At 59.5% G+C, this 19,104-nt stretch overlaps 1 protein-coding gene across 4 annotated transcripts in view; it reads left to right on the forward strand.

Moving 5' to 3' along the window:
* Positions 1-19,104, forward strand: part of NCOR2 (nuclear receptor corepressor 2) — a gene marked incomplete at its 5' end in the record, with an annotated part of 153,266 nt that overhangs the window by 62,248 nt on the left and 71,914 nt on the right. For 3 of the 4 annotated variants that reach the window (XM_079718205.1, XM_079718206.1, XM_079718208.1), the window contains 3 exons: positions 1,478-1,532; positions 4,025-4,123; positions 17,766-17,923. In XM_079718205.1, coding sequence (XP_079574331.1) covers positions 1,478-1,532; positions 4,025-4,123; positions 17,766-17,923 — 312 coding nt within the window. The remainder of the gene's footprint in view (positions 1-1,477; positions 1,533-4,024; positions 4,124-17,765; positions 17,924-19,104) is intronic. The other variant, XM_079718207.1, reaches the window with a different exon arrangement.

Genomic DNA, 19,104 nt, shown 5'->3' on the forward strand with positions numbered 1-19,104 from the left:
AGTAGCTGCAGAATGGGGGGGCCCAGGCTGGGCTGATGTCTGCTGAGACCCAGTTTGGCACCTTGAGTCTTTCAAGGTCCTGGATGACCTCTCGTTTTCAGCGGAACTGATAGCGCTCAGGGCCTCGGAGAATCACGTGCCGGTGGCGGAGAGTTCCATCACTTACTGTTTTTGTGACTTCGAGCAACCATTTCCCCTCCCCGAGCCTCAGCCTCCACGTCTGTAAAATGGGTGTAGCCTCAGTGCCTCCTCGCTTAGCCGTCTGGAGGTACCCAGTGTCAGAATAAACTCTCAGGAAACATGGCAGGGGACCCAGGTGTAGGTTGGAGGGAGGTGGAACAGGTGACCTAAGAGATTCCCACGTGTGCTTCTTGGTCTCCTGGGGCCCCATCTCTGCGTGGGGAAACCCCAAGGAAGGGATCTGTGGGGAAGGAAGTGTCACTGGGGCGGGGAGAGGGAGGGGAAGGGAAGACTGTCTGTCTGGAAAATCAGGGCGTTAGGCCGCCTCCAGCTTTGCGAACTGCCCGAGGCAGGATCCCAGGCTGGGAAGGCTGCCTCTGACTCGCGGCTTCCTCTGGGAAAAGAGAAGAGGCCGCTCTGCCTTCTCCAGTGTCTGGTTGGGGAGCAGCGGAGGGACCCACTGGCCTCCTGCCCAGCCATCTGGAGGGCTGGGCAGGACGATCGCCAGCGCTGGCCCAGGCTCCCTCCGGCGGCGGCGGGGGGGTGGGGGGACCCCGGGGCCCCTGCGTCCCCAGCAGCCCCTCCTCTCCCCAGGGAGGCCGCGGGGCGGTGGCGCGTCTTGGGGACGGGCGGGCCGAGGCTCCACCCAGCATCCCCGGGGCCCCAGCAGCCGTGACCCACATCTCCGCCCCCGCTGTCCGCCTGCTCCTGTGGCCCTGACATTTCAGTCTGGCCCGTCTCTTTCCCAGTAATTCTCCCTGTTTCGCAGGAAGCCAGTTGGTGCGGTGCCAGCTCCCCGCCACCCCTCCAGCTTGGGTCCCTTCCCTCCGCCTCCCGGGCCGGCTTGCCTCCTGCCTGCCTCCTGGCGGGCACTCGAAGCCTCTGCTCTCACCTCTCAGGGTCCTGCCCCGTGACCTCGCCCGTGGCGGCCCCGCGTGGGCCGGGCGAGGCCCAGCTTCCCAGGCCCAGCCGGAGACAGAAACAAAGGCAGAGTTTAAAAGGGGGGGAGCCCCACCGAGGGGCTGCATGTCGTGTCCTCATTTTTCCTGGAATCCGCCTCCAGCAGGACAAACAAATGTATTTTCAAAGGCGCTAAAACCAGTGACTCACTCCAAGGAACGCCCTCTCTTAGCCCTCCGTCCCGCCTGCCGGCCCTTCCCACACCCCCCTGGGCTTAATTGCTCCGAGCGGGGCGGTGCCGGGCCAGCGGAGATGGCAGGCGCCCGGGAGCTCGGCGGCCGCCCAGCTGGGCAGCCCCCCTCGGCCGGGTCTCAGGCCCGCCCTTCTCTCCCCGCAGATTCATGCAGCACCCCAAGAACTTCGGCCTGATCGCATCTTTCCTGGAGCGGAAGGTGAGTCTGCCCGCCGGCCCAGCGCCCTCCGCCCCCCCGTTCCCCTCTGGCGGCCACTCCTGGGGGCAGCCGCTTGGGCTGGGCCGAAGGACCCTCCCTCCCTGCCCACCCACGAGGCCCCTGCCTGCTGGCCCCTTGCTCTCCTTGCTGTGTCTGACGGCACTTCCCTCCTTCCTCCCTCCTGGGAGAAGCAACCGCAGGCCCCGCCCCCTTCTCCCAGGGCGGAGCTCCCGGCTGGGAAACCCCAGGAGAGCTGTGTGCACCAGCTCCTCAGACGTGGCAGCAAGCATCCTGGCAGACTGGACACGGGTTCTGGAAGCCGTGCCATGCCTGGCATCCTGATTAAGGCTTTATAGGCAAGAGTGGCGATCTTCCAGGGCGCTGGATGGAATGACCTTTCTAGGTCCCTCTGACGGTCACTGTACGCTGACACCCCTGATGCGAAGCCAGGCGTGTGGCTGGCATGTGGTTTATCCTCATCCCCTTTGGATAAACCTTTACGTAGAACTGAGGCTTGAGCTCCACCTTGCCCCCAAACCCAGCCTGGAGCGGTGCCTCTTTCTGCTCGGGCTCCCTGTTGGCAGGTGGACACAAAGCGTCCCAGGAAACAGTAAAGCCCCCTTTTGTGTACCCACGAGGCTAGGCTGGGCAGTGGCCGCAGCGGCCGCAGGTAGGAGGGAGCTGGTTTGGGGGTCTGGACGTGGCCCTGTGTCAGAGTCGCCCGCTGGACCCCAGCATCCTCAGGGCGGAGCCAGACAAGCTTCCTGAAAAGGTTTACTTTCTGGGGCTGCCGTTCTGGGTGTTTAAAGCAGCGTTTCGACGAATCTCGTCTCTCAGACGGGGTGTCTGCCCACTCCCAGCTTTGCAAATACCATGCTACTGGAGGCCGCATGCTTCCTCGCTGCGGGAGGGCGGTCGGAACCGGATCCAGGCGGGTATTTTAAAGGGTAACAGTTGTTCTCAGCATCTGCCCTCAATGAGCCGATACCCATAGAAGGAGGGAGATGGGTCGGCGTGGGGAAGCGAAATCTCTCCCGGCCTGAAAAACCAGTGTGGAGAAGCAAGCCCTATAAATAGCCTCTCCTCTGCGTTACTGAAAGCTTCTTACCAGGGGTGTGGACAGCCCAGGAGGCTCTGGGTTGGGGCTTCCCGGAGATCGAAGCAGAGGGGTTTCAGGAATTGGCAGTCGAGCAGCACTGTTTGAATGAGGGAATCAGAGGTCTCTACGCTGGAGAATAAACTGTACGGTGTTCTTTGGCTAAGAGGCAGCCTAAGCTGAGACTTAAGTAGAGCTTCCAGAAGGGTCTGGAGCTGGGGCTGCCAGCTGTGCCTTTGGGGATTGGCGTGTCCTGGTGGTGAGCGAGGTCAATAGCAGGGTGGGAGCTCGGTGGACTGGCCAGCCCGAGCCTGTCTGCAGGGGCAAGTGATGCTTAGGGCCAGCCCGTGGTCACCCAGCACGGGAAGGCACTCTCCTGAATCGTTCAAGGGGAAGTCAGACACCCACATCCCCCCGTCTGCAGATATTGGCATCTGATTATAAAATGTTTTTCTTAACTATTTTGCGGGCCATGCTTGTGGTCAGGTTGAACTTGGGAGCAGCCTCTGTTCACAGTCCATTCTAGGAAGTGGATGAGGACACAGGGGTTTGAGGCCCAGCCGTCCTCTGCGCCCAGCAGCCCTCACGATTGCCCCTCAGAGGCCAGTTCCGGGCTTGGCACCAGCACCGAGCATCACAGAAACATCTCACCTCATCTCAGTCACAGCTGCTGGCATTGGCGAGCTGTCACCTGGACCGGGCCCCGTGGCCGCAGGTGGCGGCAGCGTCGTGTTCTGTCCTTCAGCTGCTCTCTGAGGGCGATGCCCTCTTACTGGTCCCATTTGGACGAGGAGGGGGTGGGGTTCCGAGAGCGCCAGTCATTTGCTCAGCAAGTGGCGGTGCCAGGATTCAGACCCCGGTCCGCGGGGCAAAGACCGAAGCAGAGAAAAGACATAAACGTCCCAAGAGACGAAGAGTTGCGTGGCGACATTAGGCTGGATGCACGAAGCTTGGAAGAGGTCACTCAGGGCCCTGAATGTTAGGGAGGAGGAAGCTAGGGTGAGCGAACGGACCCGAGCTGGGGAGCCGGAGGCGTTGTTCCCCTGGGGCTGGCATGGCAGGTGACAGCTTCATCCTTACGACTGCCGGTAGCACCAGCCACAACACGAAGAGGTTAACACCTCTGCAGGGTGTGATCTGTGGTCCTAAGTCCTTTACACGTATGTGTATTAACTTACTTTGTCTTCATGACAACCCTGTGAAATATGTGGTGTTAGTACCCCTACTACACAGGTGAGAAAACCGAGGCCCAGAGAGGTTAGGTAAGCTGGCCAGGGTCACCCAGTCGGTACCTGGAGGAGGTAGGATTGGAACCCAGGCCTCTGGCTCCCGGCCTCCTGCTCTGACCGCCTGCACTGCACACGCCTCAGAGTTCTTTTCTCTGTCCATCCTGCAGACGGTGGCTGAGTGTGTCCTCTATTACTACCTGACCAAGAAGAATGAGAACTACAAGAGCCTGGTGAGGCGCAGCTACCGGCGCCGCGGCAAGGGCCAGGTAAGGAGGGGGCGGGGCGGGCTTCTGGGCGGGCTCCCGGCATGCTCAGGGGCAGCGTGCGGTGACATCTCCTCGTGTTTCTCAGCAGCGGGTCCCTCAGTTTGGGCCCCTTCCGTGGCGGCTGGGAGACCCTCTCTGGGGGTGTTCCTCCTATCCCAGCAGCAGAGAAGAGACCTGGGAGAAATGGCCTCTTCCACCCTCAGCCTGGAAAATTCTAGAACTCCGGGCTTGGTGACCCACCGTCCCTGTGGTAGATTAGGGTCGCATTCCCAGAGCAAGGGCTGGGCTTCCAGGATGCCTTGGGCTGGTCTACAAACTTAACGTTTAAAATTTAGAAAGAATTTTTGGTGTTTTGTCGTAATGCATATGTGAAAGAAAAAAACAGCCAGTACTTCAGAGCGCCGTTTTTCAGACATCAGTGCTTCAGATATGACTGAAGGATGATTTAAGTTAGAGCAGGACTTGGCAAACTATGGCTCGCGGGCGAGTCCAGCCTGCCGCCTGTTTTTGTGAATAAAGTTTTATTGGCACCCGGCCATGCCCATTCATTGACATATTACTGTGGCAGCTTTTCTGTTACAACAGCAGAGTTGAGTCGTCCTGACAGAAACTGCAAAGCCTGACATATTCACTATCTGGTCCTTTATAGAAAAAGTCTGCTGACCTCTGAGTTAGAGGAAAAGGGAATTCGTTTAAAAAAATTCCATAAATTATGTTAAAGATGAAGGGGGTCGGTGGCACACATTTTAAAGGGGCTCGCGAGTGTTTTGGTGTCGGGGAGATGGCGGGAAAGGGGGAGTGGGCTTGTGCTGCAGGAGGAGGGATGCGGGCCGTAAGCTGCAGAAGGCTCTGGGCACTGCTCTTAGATGCCGGACTACAGGGGGTTAAGGCAGGCCCTTCCCTTGGGCCTCTGGCCTGGGGGACCGGACAGGGTTAAGGGACGAAGGCCGGGATTAGCATGTGCTGGGAGGACAGGACACAGAGGTTCTCTTAGGTGGGTGCTCCCTGTCATTGGCGTCTTCCAGCCCAGACCCCCACCCCTACCCCAGGGCCACCGTCTTCCCTTCCCGAGGCTGGAGAGAGCCGGACCCTGAGGGCATCAAGTCCAGCCATCACCTGTGGGGTCCCAGTGTCCCCTGTGAAACCATCACTCTGTGATCAAGCCCCGTAGCCTACGATGGGTTGGTCCACGCAGCTTCCTAGCCTGCATCCCGTGTCTCCTCCTTGCTTTCTGGGAACTGTGCTTCAGGAGTACAGACCCACTTTTCTGTTGGCTAAGCCACACATAATTAAGGAAGCAAATGTGCTGACGGGAGAGTAAACCCCTCACTGCATTCTGCACGTCAGGCCAAGATGATTGAGACTGAGCATTGGTTGTCGTTGGCCTGGATCGTTGAAGGGTGGCTGCGTTTGGTTTGTGGATAGGGTTTTCCTCTAGTTTTGTGCAGCCACCGTTGGCCAGCCTGCTCGCCCATCTAACAGATGTGTAAAACCGAGGCCTACTGGCTTGGCGCTATTCAGTTGTAAAGACCTAGCTGTGGCGTGTTAGAAATTGAAGCGCATTTAGGAATTTTTATAGACTGAGATGCAGAAACTCAAATAAATGCCGGGGCAGGGAGCATAAATGTGCCGGCGTAAGAGGCAGGAAGGAGGGCGTGGCGTGGACTGTGGCAAAATAAAGGGGGAGATAAAGGCCTCTGGATTGATTTTAAAAACGTTGTCAGCTATTTGTTGAGCATCTCCTGTGTGTCAGTTCTCTTGCTCGTCTTCCCAGTTCCCCCCTGACTCCCTGCCTTTGTGGGGGCCCTGTGGGTGGGCTCATGAGGGCCTTGCTGGTGGCCGGGCTGGGGGCTCTGGAGACGAAATGGTTCTGAGTCAGATGGGGGGAGATTGGGCCATTCTCACCCTGTGCTGAGAGCCACATTGGTGTGGAGGCAGGCAAGGGCTGTGTGCTGATGTCATTTAGGGAGGGGGTATCTCCAGATGAGTCCTGGGGAGTGGGGGGTCGTTGGTGCCCCCTGCCCCTGGTCCTGGCTGCCATGCATTCCACTTCATGGTGTTAATGCCTTGCTAGCTGACTCATCTGCCCGTCGGACATTTGTGTGCTGACCCAGGGGACTCTGTGCTCATTGTCTAGACCAGTGTACACAGATGGTTCCAAGTCAGCATGTCGGTGGTCTGCCTGAGAGGCTCCATCGAGTAAGGGACCCCAAAGATGAGGTTGAGGAACAGCCTCTCGGGAGGATGAGGACAGGGGTGAGGGTGTCCTGGGCAGAGGGAACAGCAGGTGGAAAAGCATCAGGACACGAGAGAGTACACAGTACTTAGAGTCTTAGGAGCAGGGGTCTCAATACCTTCCAGGGTCTTACATGAATGAAGGAATGGAGAACCCATAAGAGGCAATAGGGAGTGGTGAGGCCTGGGGCTAACTAGAGAGCTTGTGCCTCATATCAGCTCCAGCTGACTCTTGACTACCTGGCCCTGTATTGCCAGATCTGATTTTTGATGATGAGCTGGAGATCGGGAATTATGTGAAATTGCCTGATTTTTAAATCTTAGGTCATGTAAGAATCAATAACAACAAAGCACCGGATAGGCTGGACAACTCATATTTGCTCTCGAAATCTGTCCTCAGCCCTCAGTATAAGACCTCTGGGTTGGAGTATGGTAAGGCTGGGGGAAGAGATAGGGAGAGGATTATGTGACTTGGGACAGAGTCCAGGGTCAGGGCACTGGGGGCCCTGGAGTGTTTTATAGCAGAGGAGAAGCGTTGGCTTCCTATTTTCATCTGAGCTGTCCCGGGTTAGCTGTGGCATCCACAATGCTGAGAGACATGGGGCTTGTCTGGTGAGGTTTAACGGTCTGCTCAAGCTGGCGTCTCAGGCTGGGGCTCCCAGGATGGAGCCGGGATGCCTCTGTGCCCTGCCTCTTGCAGAAACAGAGAAGAAGGCAGGGCACGAGGCCCCTGTCTCCTTGGGGGATGGGACATATCTTTGGGGCTCTCCCCTCCCTCTCATCGGCTGTGGCCGCAAAGAGGTGCCTTGTGGCCCGGGCCCTGCCGGGGACGGAAATTAACGTGCAAACCCTGGAAGGACTCCTGTGCCAGCCAGATCCGCTGCCCTCACCACCGCCTGCCAGCCCTGTTCATAAATATGGAATAAATGGGTCAACCCAAGTGTTGACTTTGTGGCCGTAACTCTTCCCTCTGCCCCGTGACAGCAAAATAAACGGCAGACACACCGACCCCGCAACCCCTCTTGGTAATTCAAGGTGCAGTTGCTGCAGCGGGCCTGATGTGATCAAACCTGTGATCCTGCTGATAAATCTCCCAGTGAGACGGGTAGGGGTTCCCCAGCCTGGCACGGAGTGGGTGTGGGTGTATGTGCTTGGGCACCTACACGTGGATGGATGGATGGGCACCGGCAGTGGTGGCCCGCCGTGGGCTGATGCTGCGAGCAGATGGCGGTTGGTCGTGAGGCAGGCAGAGACCCTCTGCTCTGTGAAGCCAGAAGAGCCAGGGGGGAAGGAGCCTGGGGAGCGATCCACCATGGGGTGGGGAGCAGTCAGCCTCAGAGGCATAGCAGTCGCCCAGGTGACAGCTCTGCTGTCCCGTCCTTGTGTCCGATCAATCCTTGGCCCGCCTCTGGCAGCTCAGAACCTTGGGACAGGCTGTGATCCTCACGTGGTTCCCGTGGCTCTGGCCACGCCGTAGCTGAGGATGGCCACGTGGCACTGCTCAGTTTGTCAGCCCGACAGATGCCCCTCGGTTGGGCCCCTCCCGCTTCATTTCTCTAAGGTTGACCCCCACTCACCTCCACAGAGGCGTCGGATGCACGATATCGTGCGGTCATCCAGCAGGCAATTATTGAGTGCCTACTGCATGCCAGGGCTGTAAAGCTTCGCCTTCAGAGCCGTACGAGACCACGATCCTTCAGGAAGCTAGAGAGAGGGTGTCAGCCAAGCCCAGCTGTCTCGGCATCTCACAGCCCGTCCCGATTAAGAGCCTCTGAGGTAGACGTGAGGTGGGACTTCCGAGGTGTCAGTGAGCGGGGCCCTTCTCCAGGCTGCCGCCTTGTAGAAGGTGCATTTCCTGAGTTGGCTGGACATGGCCCAGGGCCAGAGACAGAGGGGTACCCACCTGCCACCAGCACCCCTCCCCCGGTCATTCCCGCCATGGTGATGAGGGGAGGCTGTCTCGGGCTCCAGGCTCAAACCCCCAAGTCTGGGGAGGAGGGGAACCCACGGTGGGAAGTTACTCTCCCCAGATCGTAGGCCTTCTTCCTTCTCCCGATACCACCATCCACTCCAGATTGGCCGTGGCCAGTGTCCTTGGGCTGTGCCCTCCTGGGGTCCAGGGAGGGATGTGTCCCAGGCTGAGTTACGGACCCTGAGATGGAGCTGGCGTCCAGCTGAAGTTCTTGAACTTTCACCACGAGGACTTGTGAAAACACAGATTGCTGGGTCGCGCCCCTCAGTGGGGGCTTGAGAATCTGCATTTCTAACAAGTGCCCTGGCAGTGTTGCTGCTGCTCTTGGACCCCTCAGAACCTCGGCCTCCGGGGTGTTTACTGGGGAGTCCCCACCTGCCAAGGAAGGGGGGCGAGGGAGCAGGGTGGCAGAAGGGGTAATCGAGGCAGGCACAGGCTCAACGGCAGCCTGGAGCAGCCCTGGGGGCGGTGCTCTGGAGCTGGAATGGCCCTTCCCAGGCGGGCAGAGAGGGCCAGGTCTTAGCCCAGGGGCCGTAGAGGCTGAGGGCGTTCGTAGCGGCTGAGGCCCCTTCTAGAAAGGGACCTGGCCAGTCCGTCCTGGGGACGAATCCTGCACGTTTGAATATTTGCAAACTACACTCTGCGGTGGTCCTGACCTGCCCCGATGCTTAAGCAGAGCGCGGGCAGCAAGACGTCACCTCGTGTGTTCAGGTGACACACGCCCCGTCCCGGCCTCACCACACCCTGTGCCGAGCCCCTTGTTCGTCGTTGCGGTGGTTGCCTTTCGAAAGCGTGGATGGTTAGGAAAGGGGATATCAAATTCCTGCTTGAAAACCATCGGCCGTCCGATGTGTCTGGTCTCAGACCCTCGATGACCCGAGAGGGCAAGGCCGCCCTGGCGTCCTCTGCGCTGCTGCCTGGCCCTGCCGTGGCTGGGACACGTGTTGGTCATTTGGAGTGTCAGGATGCCCTTCTTGTTTAAGAGAGGATGCCACCCACTTGGGAGAAGCTTCCCCGTATTCTGACAGAGGGAGACGCAGGGATTCTAGCCCCTGCCAGCCGCGCACACCTGGGCTTCGGCAGGAGGGGGCCGAGCCCTCACCTCCTGGACCCCAGCCCCCGAGATCCGGCTGTGAGTGGCTGGTGAGCTTGTGGGTGGTGCCCCAGCGTCCTCTCCTCGAGGTGAATCACCGGCCGAGCCGGGGGCCAGCTCGGAGCACCGGTGACGGCACAGCAGTTTATAGTTCATGATTCATGGATGGAGGGGCCACATTATCCCAGCTAATTGCAGCGCTGGAGCCCAGGAATGCTGCGGTCAGAAGTCGGCTTAACTATGCAAACTGTCGGGGAACCGAGGCTGTGAGGCCAGTGCGGCCCAGGCAGCAGGGCCCGGCTCCGCAGCAGTGACCGGGGGCGTCCACGTGCTCCTCCTGGCGATGGGGGGCCGTGCTGCGGAGGGGGCCTGTCCCCGAGGGTGGGTGCCCCTACTTCCATCCCCCAGGGTGATGCGGCCGCAGAGGGGAGGGGGCCGGCTGGGAGCTGTGCCGGTCGGGGTCTCCTCCTCGAGGCCACATGGGCTGTCGTCTTCTCTTCCCACGGAGATGGGCACGGGGACAGGGCGTCCAGCCTCCCGCTCCTGGGGGGTCATGGGGGGCAGTCCAGGGAGGTGGGGCCTGCTCCCTCCCCGACCTCTGGCCTGCAGGCCCCCTTCCCCGCCCACCCCCCGTCTCTCCCGTCTCTGTCTGTGTCCCCAGCACCCACCCTCCTTCATCTTCCCTCCCCTCCCCCGCCGCCTCTCCCAGCTCCCTGCCGAGGGACAGGTGACCTTGTTCCCAGTTGCTCTGTACTCCAGAGACTCCCGCGCCTCAGGCAGCTTGCACAGGGGACAGCGTGACCGGAAGGCGTTCCAGGCCAGGGCCGGCCAAGTGCAGTCCCAGGGGGGAGGGGCAGCCACCGTGCAGTCAGTGCCGGTTCCCAGACCCTGGCCGCGCCCCTGAGCCGGTGAAATCTCCGGAGGGGCCGCATAGCAGGCCCCAGCTTGGGCTGAGCTTGTCCCTGCCTGCTGGGTGAGCGCAAGCGTGCTTGCCCCAAACCGCCACCCCGGCCGGGTGGGCCTCCAGCTTGGGGGTCGGTTGGACTTTCCCCGGGCCGCCCAGGCCTGCGGGAGGCGGCCGCTTCCGCTCCGCTGGGGGCGGGATTGTGTCCAGATTTAGGGCTCCAGCGAGCAGATGTCCCTGATTCCCTGCCCAGTTTTGTGCTAAGTGGGCAGAGACCTATGGGAGGCTCGTCTAGGCCCACAGTCTCCCAGACACATCCCGGGGGCGGGGGCGCAGTTCTCAGGAAGGCCAGGCCCCAGGGACCCAGCAAGCTGGGCTGCTGTTTTGGGATACGAGAGACACGGCCTTCTCACGGGCCGTGATGCAGCGGCAGGGGAGACCCAGCTCCCCGTCGGCACCGTCTGGGGCGGACCACACCAAAGGGCCAGGAGGACGTGGAAAATGTGAGTGTGAATCAGTCAGACCCCAGGAGGTGAGAGGCTGTGTGGGGCTGACAGACCTCCCATCCAAGCGTTTCAGGCTCGGCTGCCAAGAATCAGGAAATAGTTACCAGAAGAGCAGCATTCGTGCGGCCTGGGCCAGCTCCGGCCACCACAGGAGGGGGCCCCGGGGGAGGGCAGACGGTGACCAAGTTCCAGTCTGTTTGGTCCTTCCATCACAATGTCACCATTCTAGGTGATGCCACAGTGAACAGGACAGAGGAGGTCCCCAGAGCTGTCACGTGCACATGGGAGAGGGACAGTGCAGAAGTAAATTAGCGTGGTTCTTGCAGGTGGTAGCAACGGTTCCAGACGGTAAGCTGGGGTCAGGAGGCGGCTGACAGGAGAGAGGGCAGCTTTTCGGGAGCCGACTCTGAAGGCTCCTCAGAGGAGGGATCCTTTGGGCTCCGACCTCAGCGATAAGAAGGAACTGGTCAGGCAGAGCTGGAGGGAGAGTCTCCCAGGCAGAGGACACAGTGAGTGCAAAGGCCCTGAGGCAGGAACAAGTGTGGCATCTTGCAGGAGGAGAAGGTGGGGATTAGGGAGGTGGGTGAGGTAGGCAGGGGGTAGATCGCCTGGCCTTGCGCCCTGGACCACTGATTTTATTCCAAGGGGCGGGACAGGATCGACTGACAGTTAAAACAAGCCTTAGCTGCCTCAAGCAGGCATCTCCTTGCAGGCAGAACAGACGTCACGGGCGAGGGTGCGGAACATTGCTCAGGTTCTGGGGACACGTCTGTGCAGTGGAGCGCTGGTGAGTGTCTAACAACCAGCTTTCGGGAGGCGAAGCCCCGACTGTAGCGCGTGCCGATTACCATGGTGTAAACGCTCCCATCATGCTGATTCCAAGCTACCCACTGAACGTGGAATTGGGAAGGGGGTGTGCATAGCGCCTTGGGGGACGGGACCATACCCTACTTCTGCAGTGTGGACGCAGTGGCATACGGGAGCACAGGTAGCAGCCAAATGGAGTCAAGTAATGGTGAAGGGATGCATTGTGAGTACTTACTACCATTGTTTTTATGATAATTTCTTTAATTGTAAAGTTGTGCGTTTCCATTTTTCATAATGGCTGTTTCTAACAACTAACCTGCAAAATTCCTGGAAACTGAAGTCTGCACTTGTGAGCTGGTACACGCCGGCCCCACACACCTATATCTGTGTGTCTTATAAAGGATGCCTTTCACGGGCCAAGGCGGCATCCCCTGCCTGCCTTTTTCTTCCAGGAAGACACGTGAACTGGATCAGAATGGTGGGGGCCGAATGTCAGGGAGGGGCTGCCGGCAACAGAAAACTTTTGTGTCTTAGTCCTGACCCCTGACCCCACGCCTCCCACCAACCTTGGGCTCCTGCGATCTCCCTTCCCCCACTGCCAAGAGATAGGGTGTCTCGAGGGCAGACCCCTCCTGGATTTGCTCCCTGGAGGCACTTGGCACGTAGTACATGCTCAGCAGAGTGTTTGTTGAATGAATGAGTGAGATGGTGCCGCAGCCGGTGTTGCTGGGTGTCGGGAAGGTCTCATCAGGCCTTTGGAGGACTGAGCATGTCATCTGGGCACTAAATCTCACCAGCTTCTTCCTAGATGGTTGGTACCACCTTTTCACTGGACTCTCTCCTCTTATTCCTGGAACCAACGGCCACCCCTCCCTTGACCCGCTGCCGCATCGCCCTAAAACACGGCGTGGAACACATCAATGCTGCTTGCCCTCTACCTTCTGAAAAAAGCCCTCAGTGGCTGTCCACAGCTGTCAGGGCACCTCCCGTATTTCTGAGCATGGGCGTTAAAGCCAGTCAAGCTCTGCAGCCAAGTCCAGTACGTCATTCTGTAAGGACCGTGGGCGACTTCACGTCGTCATGCTTTTGCCTGAAGAGGTCCCCTCCCTGAAACGTCCCCGGGTCTCATCCTTCTCTGCCAAAAGCCTTTGGAGATTCAGCTCGGAGGCCTCCTACCTCATCCCCGCTGGTCAGGATGAATCACTGTCACACCTGCCATGTGCTGGGCCTTGTTAAAGTTTTCTTGTCCCTGCAGCCTCCATGTGTCCTGTCCTAGCTCCATAAGGTTGGGGACTGTATTTTCTGTGCACGTGCTTGTGGAGGGAATGAACAGTTTGGCTTAAACGGGGGTGAAGAGGAGCCTGTGATTCCCCAGGGTGAGAGACACAGCACCTGCCTGTAGGATCTCGCTAGGAAATGCTGTGTGACCTTTGGTGGGTTAACCTCTCTGTGTCTTTGTATGCTCGTCTATAAAACAGAGATAATGCCAGCATTGTTGGGAGGATTTTATTAACTGCAGGTATCAGATGAGGAGGAGAAAGCCTCATCACATGTTCGTTGTGCTTCATCAGCATTTGTTGTTTTTATTCATATCATTTTCTGTACAGCTCCCAGGCTGAGGCTTCAGCACAGAGCAGGCTCAGTGTGTCCAGCCCTCAGCGCTCCGGAAGTAGGGGTCCCTCAGGGATTTGAACTGATGGCTCTGGCTAACCATAGATCCGGTCAGGTTTTCCTCAGAGCTGTGCTGTGGTTTGGGAGGTTCACGACCAAGCACTGGGCACGAAGCCCGTTGTCAGCATGACCGGTGGCGTGTCTGGAAAGCAAAGGTGAACCTCATCCCGAGCTCCGGAATCACTGGAGACGGCGGAGTCTGGCTTCTGGTTCTTCTCCCGCGTCCACAGCCATCCCCTGCTGCCAGTGGCAAGGGTCCTGGACGTGTTTTGTGAAACAGGGACCCCCGGAAGCCTTGCCCCTCACGCTGTCGTCCGGCCACCAAGAGTATCTGGTGTCCCTGGGAGCTACCTAGAAATGCAGGGTCTCAGGCCTGCCCCAGACCCACGGAGTGGGAATCTGCATTTTCCCAGTATCCCCAGGCGGTTCGTGTGTGCATTTCAGTTTGAACAGTGCTGGTCGAGAGCAGAGGTGGGCACGCTATGGCCTGCAGGCCAAATCTGGTCCCCACCTGTGTTTGTAAACAGCTTTGTTGGCATGTAGCCATGCTCACTTGTTTACACTTTGGCTGTTTCCAAGCTACAAATGGCAGAGTCAGTTGTTGCAAAAGAGACCGATGGGCCGATGGCCCTGAAGCGTTTACCATCTGTGGCTCCTACAGAAAGTTGGCCGGCTCCTTGTCTTATGCTCTGGTCGTCAAACCGGGCTGCCCATTGCAATAAGCTGGGAACTTAAACACGCTGATGCCAGGCTCTCACCCTGAGATTCTGATGCGACTGGTGTGGGTGGGTCCTGGGCGTCGGGACTTCCCAGAGCTTCTCAGGTGATCTGTGTGTGCCGTTGTGAGAACAGTGGCTTTAAATTGCTCACGAAACCCAGCAAGTGCCGTTCTGCGATCCGCCATGGGCCTGAGATCAGAAGCGGAGCCCTAGTACGTGTGAATTGTCCCTGAGTTAGCCGTCGCTGTATCTGCTGTCCTCTGACGTCGAAGGCTTTCGGGGACAGAGGTGGCCGACCGGGGCCCGGCAGTGGGGCCTCCACCTCGCGTCGTCCATCTCCCAGAGTGAGTGGAGCATCCCGACGACAGCCGCTCACCTCCTGTGCCCACCAGGAGGCCAGGCAGGTGGTCACCATGTGCCTGACGGTCCCTCCCAGTGGAAACCACGGTTAAGACCAGGGCTGACCTGGGGTTTCTCCCTTTCATCCTTTTCCACTCGCATCACTCAGCTCGGGGCGCACGGACACCTCTCCAGAGGGAGGTGGAGCTCAGGCCCCAGGAAACCGGGAGCCCGTCCATGGGGTTCTGTGCCACGGCTCCAGGGTGGCTCTGAAGTCGCCGCACCCACTTCTCCCAGAGGGTGGGGTGTGGGAGTCGCCTGCGCCTGCCCTGGAGTGTCAGGGAGAAGGTCACGGGGGTCTGACACTGGGTTCGCGCAACTGGGTGGGATGCGACGGGAATAATGACCAGGTTCTAGTGCTGACTGGGACTTTGGACCCTCCTCACGGGACTGAGTGGGGGCAGGCGGGGGGGGTGGAGATGGCAGCGGGGAGAGAGGCCTGGGTGTAACCAGGGTCAACTCAGGCTCTGGGTTTGAATCCTGGCGTTGCCGTTTCCCAGCTTTGGCAGTGCCTCAGTTTCCTCTTCTGTAAAATGGGAGAATGATGGGGGTTGGTAAAGAGAGATGAGGGAGTACATAAAACATGTGCCCGGCACATGGCACTTGGAGCTTTTTTATTATTAATGCTGTGAAGTGGATGATTAATCAGGGAGGGGGTCGTCATGGGCTGGCCCAGGCCCAGATCAGGGCTCTAGGAATCTTGCAAGGGGGGCAGGGTGGACTAGGCAGAAAGGGGCAGGGCTGCCCATAGCACCCCCATCGAGGCCCAAGATGCTGACCAGGGTGTGGAGTTGGGTGAGACTCTCAGCGGGGCTTTGGGGACGACAAGATCACGCCCGCTCCCCGCTCTGAGACCCCCTTTTCCCTCACTCTGAGGCAGTGCAGCTTTGCCAGCCTGAACCTCAGTTTCTTCCTCTGCAGAATGGGAGCAGTGATCACTGCCCTTTTCTGCCTGAGGCAGGCTAAGGGCAGTAAGTGGAATAGTATTGATATTTGCAAGGCGCTCGGCGTGCTGCGGGGAAGGAGCAGCCCCCCTGGACGAACCCCAGGTCACTGTTACTGCTGGTGTTTTCATCTTTGCCTTTATCCTCAGGACTGCAGAGGGGCTGGGAGCTGGTCAATAGACTGTGCACAGCGCAGTGTCGGGCGTGCCGGAAGCTCTTGGGAAATGCTGGCATCTTCCGCAGTGGGGCTTTGTGAGGATCTGGAGGGGGACGGCGGCAGCAAGGCCCTGGGCAGGAGGGCACAGGTGCAGACTGGCTGGGCAGCAGCCCTGGTCAGCCGTGCTGGCCGTGCCGGGCGCAGACAGTGGCCTGCTTGGCGGCCCAAGGATGAGATTCCAGGGGGCCTGGAGACGCCACCAGCCTGGACCCAGGGGACAATAACAGCTGCTCCAGGAGGGAAGCCTGGAGTCGGCTGCTGGGAGGGACAGCAGGTAAAGCTTTGGAGTGAGGCTGCAGCCCACCTGGGCGTTGTTGGCACCAACGGTGGTCTTAGGAGACGTCACGCTCCCTGCCGTTGGAAAGCCCCGGCCCTGCCCTTTCTGGCCCTGGGCGTCAGGTTCCTGGGTGTGCAGAAGCCGGGCATGTCTCACTGGTGGCCCCAGCAGCCGTGCCAAGCAGCCCCCAGGGAGGGGGAACCCTCCTCAGCCGGCTGTGCCATCTCCCCCTGCTCTGGGTCCTGGTCCCTGGTCCGCCTCGTCTCCTCTGCCGCAGCTCCCATCTGCGGGGCCAGCTCCAGCAGAGGTTCCACGTGTCAGGGGTGAGAGGCGGCCACAGCTTCCCGGCTGTTGGAAGTTTAGTGTTTCAGGGTTTGGGGTGGTGGTGAGGGACAGGCTAGTTCAAGGACACTGGGCCACCCGTCGGGAATTGACAGCAACATAGCACGGGGTAGAGGGAGGCTGTTCCCCGCCTCCAGCCTCCTCTTACAGAATAGAGAGAAGGGGGCAGACCTGAGCCAGGAGGTTCCGGGGTGGACACTGCTGCCGCCTCGGGAAGCCCACGGTTCCCCGTGAATGTGCAGGCCCCCGCTGTGTGCCCCGGCGTCCACAGAATGCCTGTAGCTGGGCCCTGTGTTCAGCCGCATCGTGAGTCATAAATTAAAGCTACAGAGAGGGGCAGGGGGGGGATTGGTGGTGGTGAGGTCACAGGCCGGGCCAGCCTGTGCCAGGGACTGGCTTGCGTTCCTGGCGTGGAGGAAAGATGGGGAGAAAGGGAACCGGGAACCCTCGCACACCACCCTTACCTTCCCCGTGGGCTTCGGTTTCTTTCTCCTTGGTTGGAGAATTGGTGTGACCACGCCCCTCAGTACACACTGAAAGGCTTTGCGGCGTGTTTGTTTTCATTTCACTTGGCTCATCTTTTCCAAGGGATGGAAAGATGGTCTGGTTTGGCAGCTGCCCACAAGGAGGACTTCGGGGTGGCCAAGAGAATCAGTGTGTGTCTTAAGAGAAATCAGGCTGGACAGAAAGGGTGGCGGTGTGGGGAGGAGCTCCCACGTCCCCCCTGTCTTGGTGAGGGCAGTGCCAGCAGCCTGCTGCCAGCACCTGTCCCGCCCACTTGGGAAGGAGGTGAAAGGAACAGGCCTGCGGGGTGGGGGAAGGATGGCTGGTTTTGCTGTGAGCCCCTTTGATCTCTCCTGTCCAGCGGGGCCTGCTCTTTTCCCCTCTGAGGGCTGACTGATGTGAGAGGAAGACCAGGCCCACGGCAGCAAAAGTGGACCCTCATCATAGCAGCAACCATCCTCACACGGGCCCCCGGGGACCTGGGGACAACATTTCCATCTGCCCATTTTACAGATGTGGAGACTGAGGCTTAGAGAGATGGCCTGAGCTTTGTCAGGGGCAGGCAGGCTGGGGTGTCAGGGCCCCAGGTTTCCCCATGTTCACCATGCTCTTGCCTGAAGCTGACCAGGGCCCCCTCCCTCCTGCCTTGGGGGCTTCCGCCCCACGTAAATACTGGTGCCAGATGCCAGCTCTCATCAAGGGGTGTCTCATTTCAGCTTCCCCGCCCCTGGCTGAGGGGTCGGCACGATTTCAAGGGGAAGAATCAGAGCACAGAGAGGTCAAGACCCTCATCCAAGGTCACACAGTCACCAAGTGAAAGAGGCCAGGAGTCTGACACTAGCACTTTCTATACCTACCTCACCCGTGACTCCTGCCTCCCCAGTTCCCCGGGGGTTTCTGCCCAGCTCACACCACAGGGGGACTCTGGGTTCCCAGCGGCCAGGTCCCCGCTCTTCTCCCAGCTCGCTGGGCCCAGGTGCAGAGGCTCACCTGCCTCACTGTTTTCCTCTCCCTCACCCCCACCCCCGCCCTCCCCTGGGGCCCCGCAGCAGCAGCAGCAGCAGCAGCAGCAGCAGCAGCAGCAGCAGCAGCAGCAGCAGCAGATGCCCCGCAGCGGCCAGGAGGAGAAAGAGGACAAGGACAAGGAGAAGGAGGCCGAGAAGGAGGAGGAGAAGCCGGACGTGGAGGATGGCAAGGAAGAGCTGATCAAGTAAGGCCGGCGGCCGCCCGGCAGGGGCCTGGCCGCGACCCCCGGGTGGGGGGGTGGCAGGGCCGTGGTCTGCGCTCAGCCTGAACGGGGCCGTGGACGGCCCCCTGTACGGGTGTGCGAGGAGGTGGCATCTACAGATCGCCTGCCTCGAAGGGAGGCACTTTCTGCTCCGCCTGTGCCCGACAGCCCCCCTTCCGGAAGCCCGCTCTTCTCTCCTCCCGCCTGCCCGCCCTTTCTTTCTCGAAGCCTCTGGAGACCTCAGAGACTGAGAGCTCATTTGAGCTCCACTCCTGAGCGAATAAATCCAGGCAGTGACTCTGGAACTCTTTGCCTCCTCTCCTCCTCCCCCTCCTCGGCCGAGTCTCCTGAGATGCCGGGGGCGGGAGGGTGGGTCAGAGGATGCAGGCAGGCGGCAGCCCTCACCTTTCCAGTGATCGCTGTCAGTGTGAGTTCTTGCAGATCAAGGCACAGCCTCGCCTCCGGGTGGGGGGGCCCCCCACCGGCAGCCTCCCGTGCCTGCCAGGGGCGGGAGCACAGCCAGCTGGAGATTCACTCCGAGGAAGGGGGGGTGGGCGTGGGCACGGCTTAGCGCCAGGTACCTGGAGTGGGCTCAGGAATGTGGCTTCTGAGAGCATCTAGCTTCGTTACCCCTCGTCTCCCAGATGCTCCTGCGAGGCCCTTCAGGAAGATGAATGGAAGGCAGAGGTGATCAATCTGAGGAGCCCCGCAGTAAAGCCTCCTGAGTCGGCTTCTGAGAAAGTCCCAGCCCCAGTTATTGAGGTCACATGCTCCCCACACGCCTGGCTCGGCCTGCATAAGACCGGCAGGAAACTTTCCTCTTGCGTTTTCTGCAGGCCACAGTGGTCCATGATAATACGGAAGGCAAAGTCAGTGCCGTTTATAGGGCCCCTTGGGGGACGTCTCCTCTTTGGGGAGTAAAGTGGCCTGAAGGTTTTACCAGCCTGCGCCCCCATGCCGTTAATCCAGTAATCTTGCAGGCAGAGAGCAGAGAGCATCTCTGTTTGGTGTATAAAATGGTCTTGCAGATAGCCACCAGCCCACGCCCCTACTTGGTGAATAAAATAGCCAGTCGGTTAACTCCCAGCCCACGTCCCTGTTAGGAGAATAAAGCAGACAACAGCTACCAGTCCACACCTCCCTTTTCATAAATAAGATGGCAT

This window comes from Hyperoodon ampullatus (genome assembly GCF_949752795.1).
Source record: "Hyperoodon ampullatus genome assembly, chromosome: 13".
NCBI lineage: Eukaryota > Metazoa > Chordata > Mammalia > Artiodactyla > Ziphiidae > Hyperoodon > Hyperoodon ampullatus.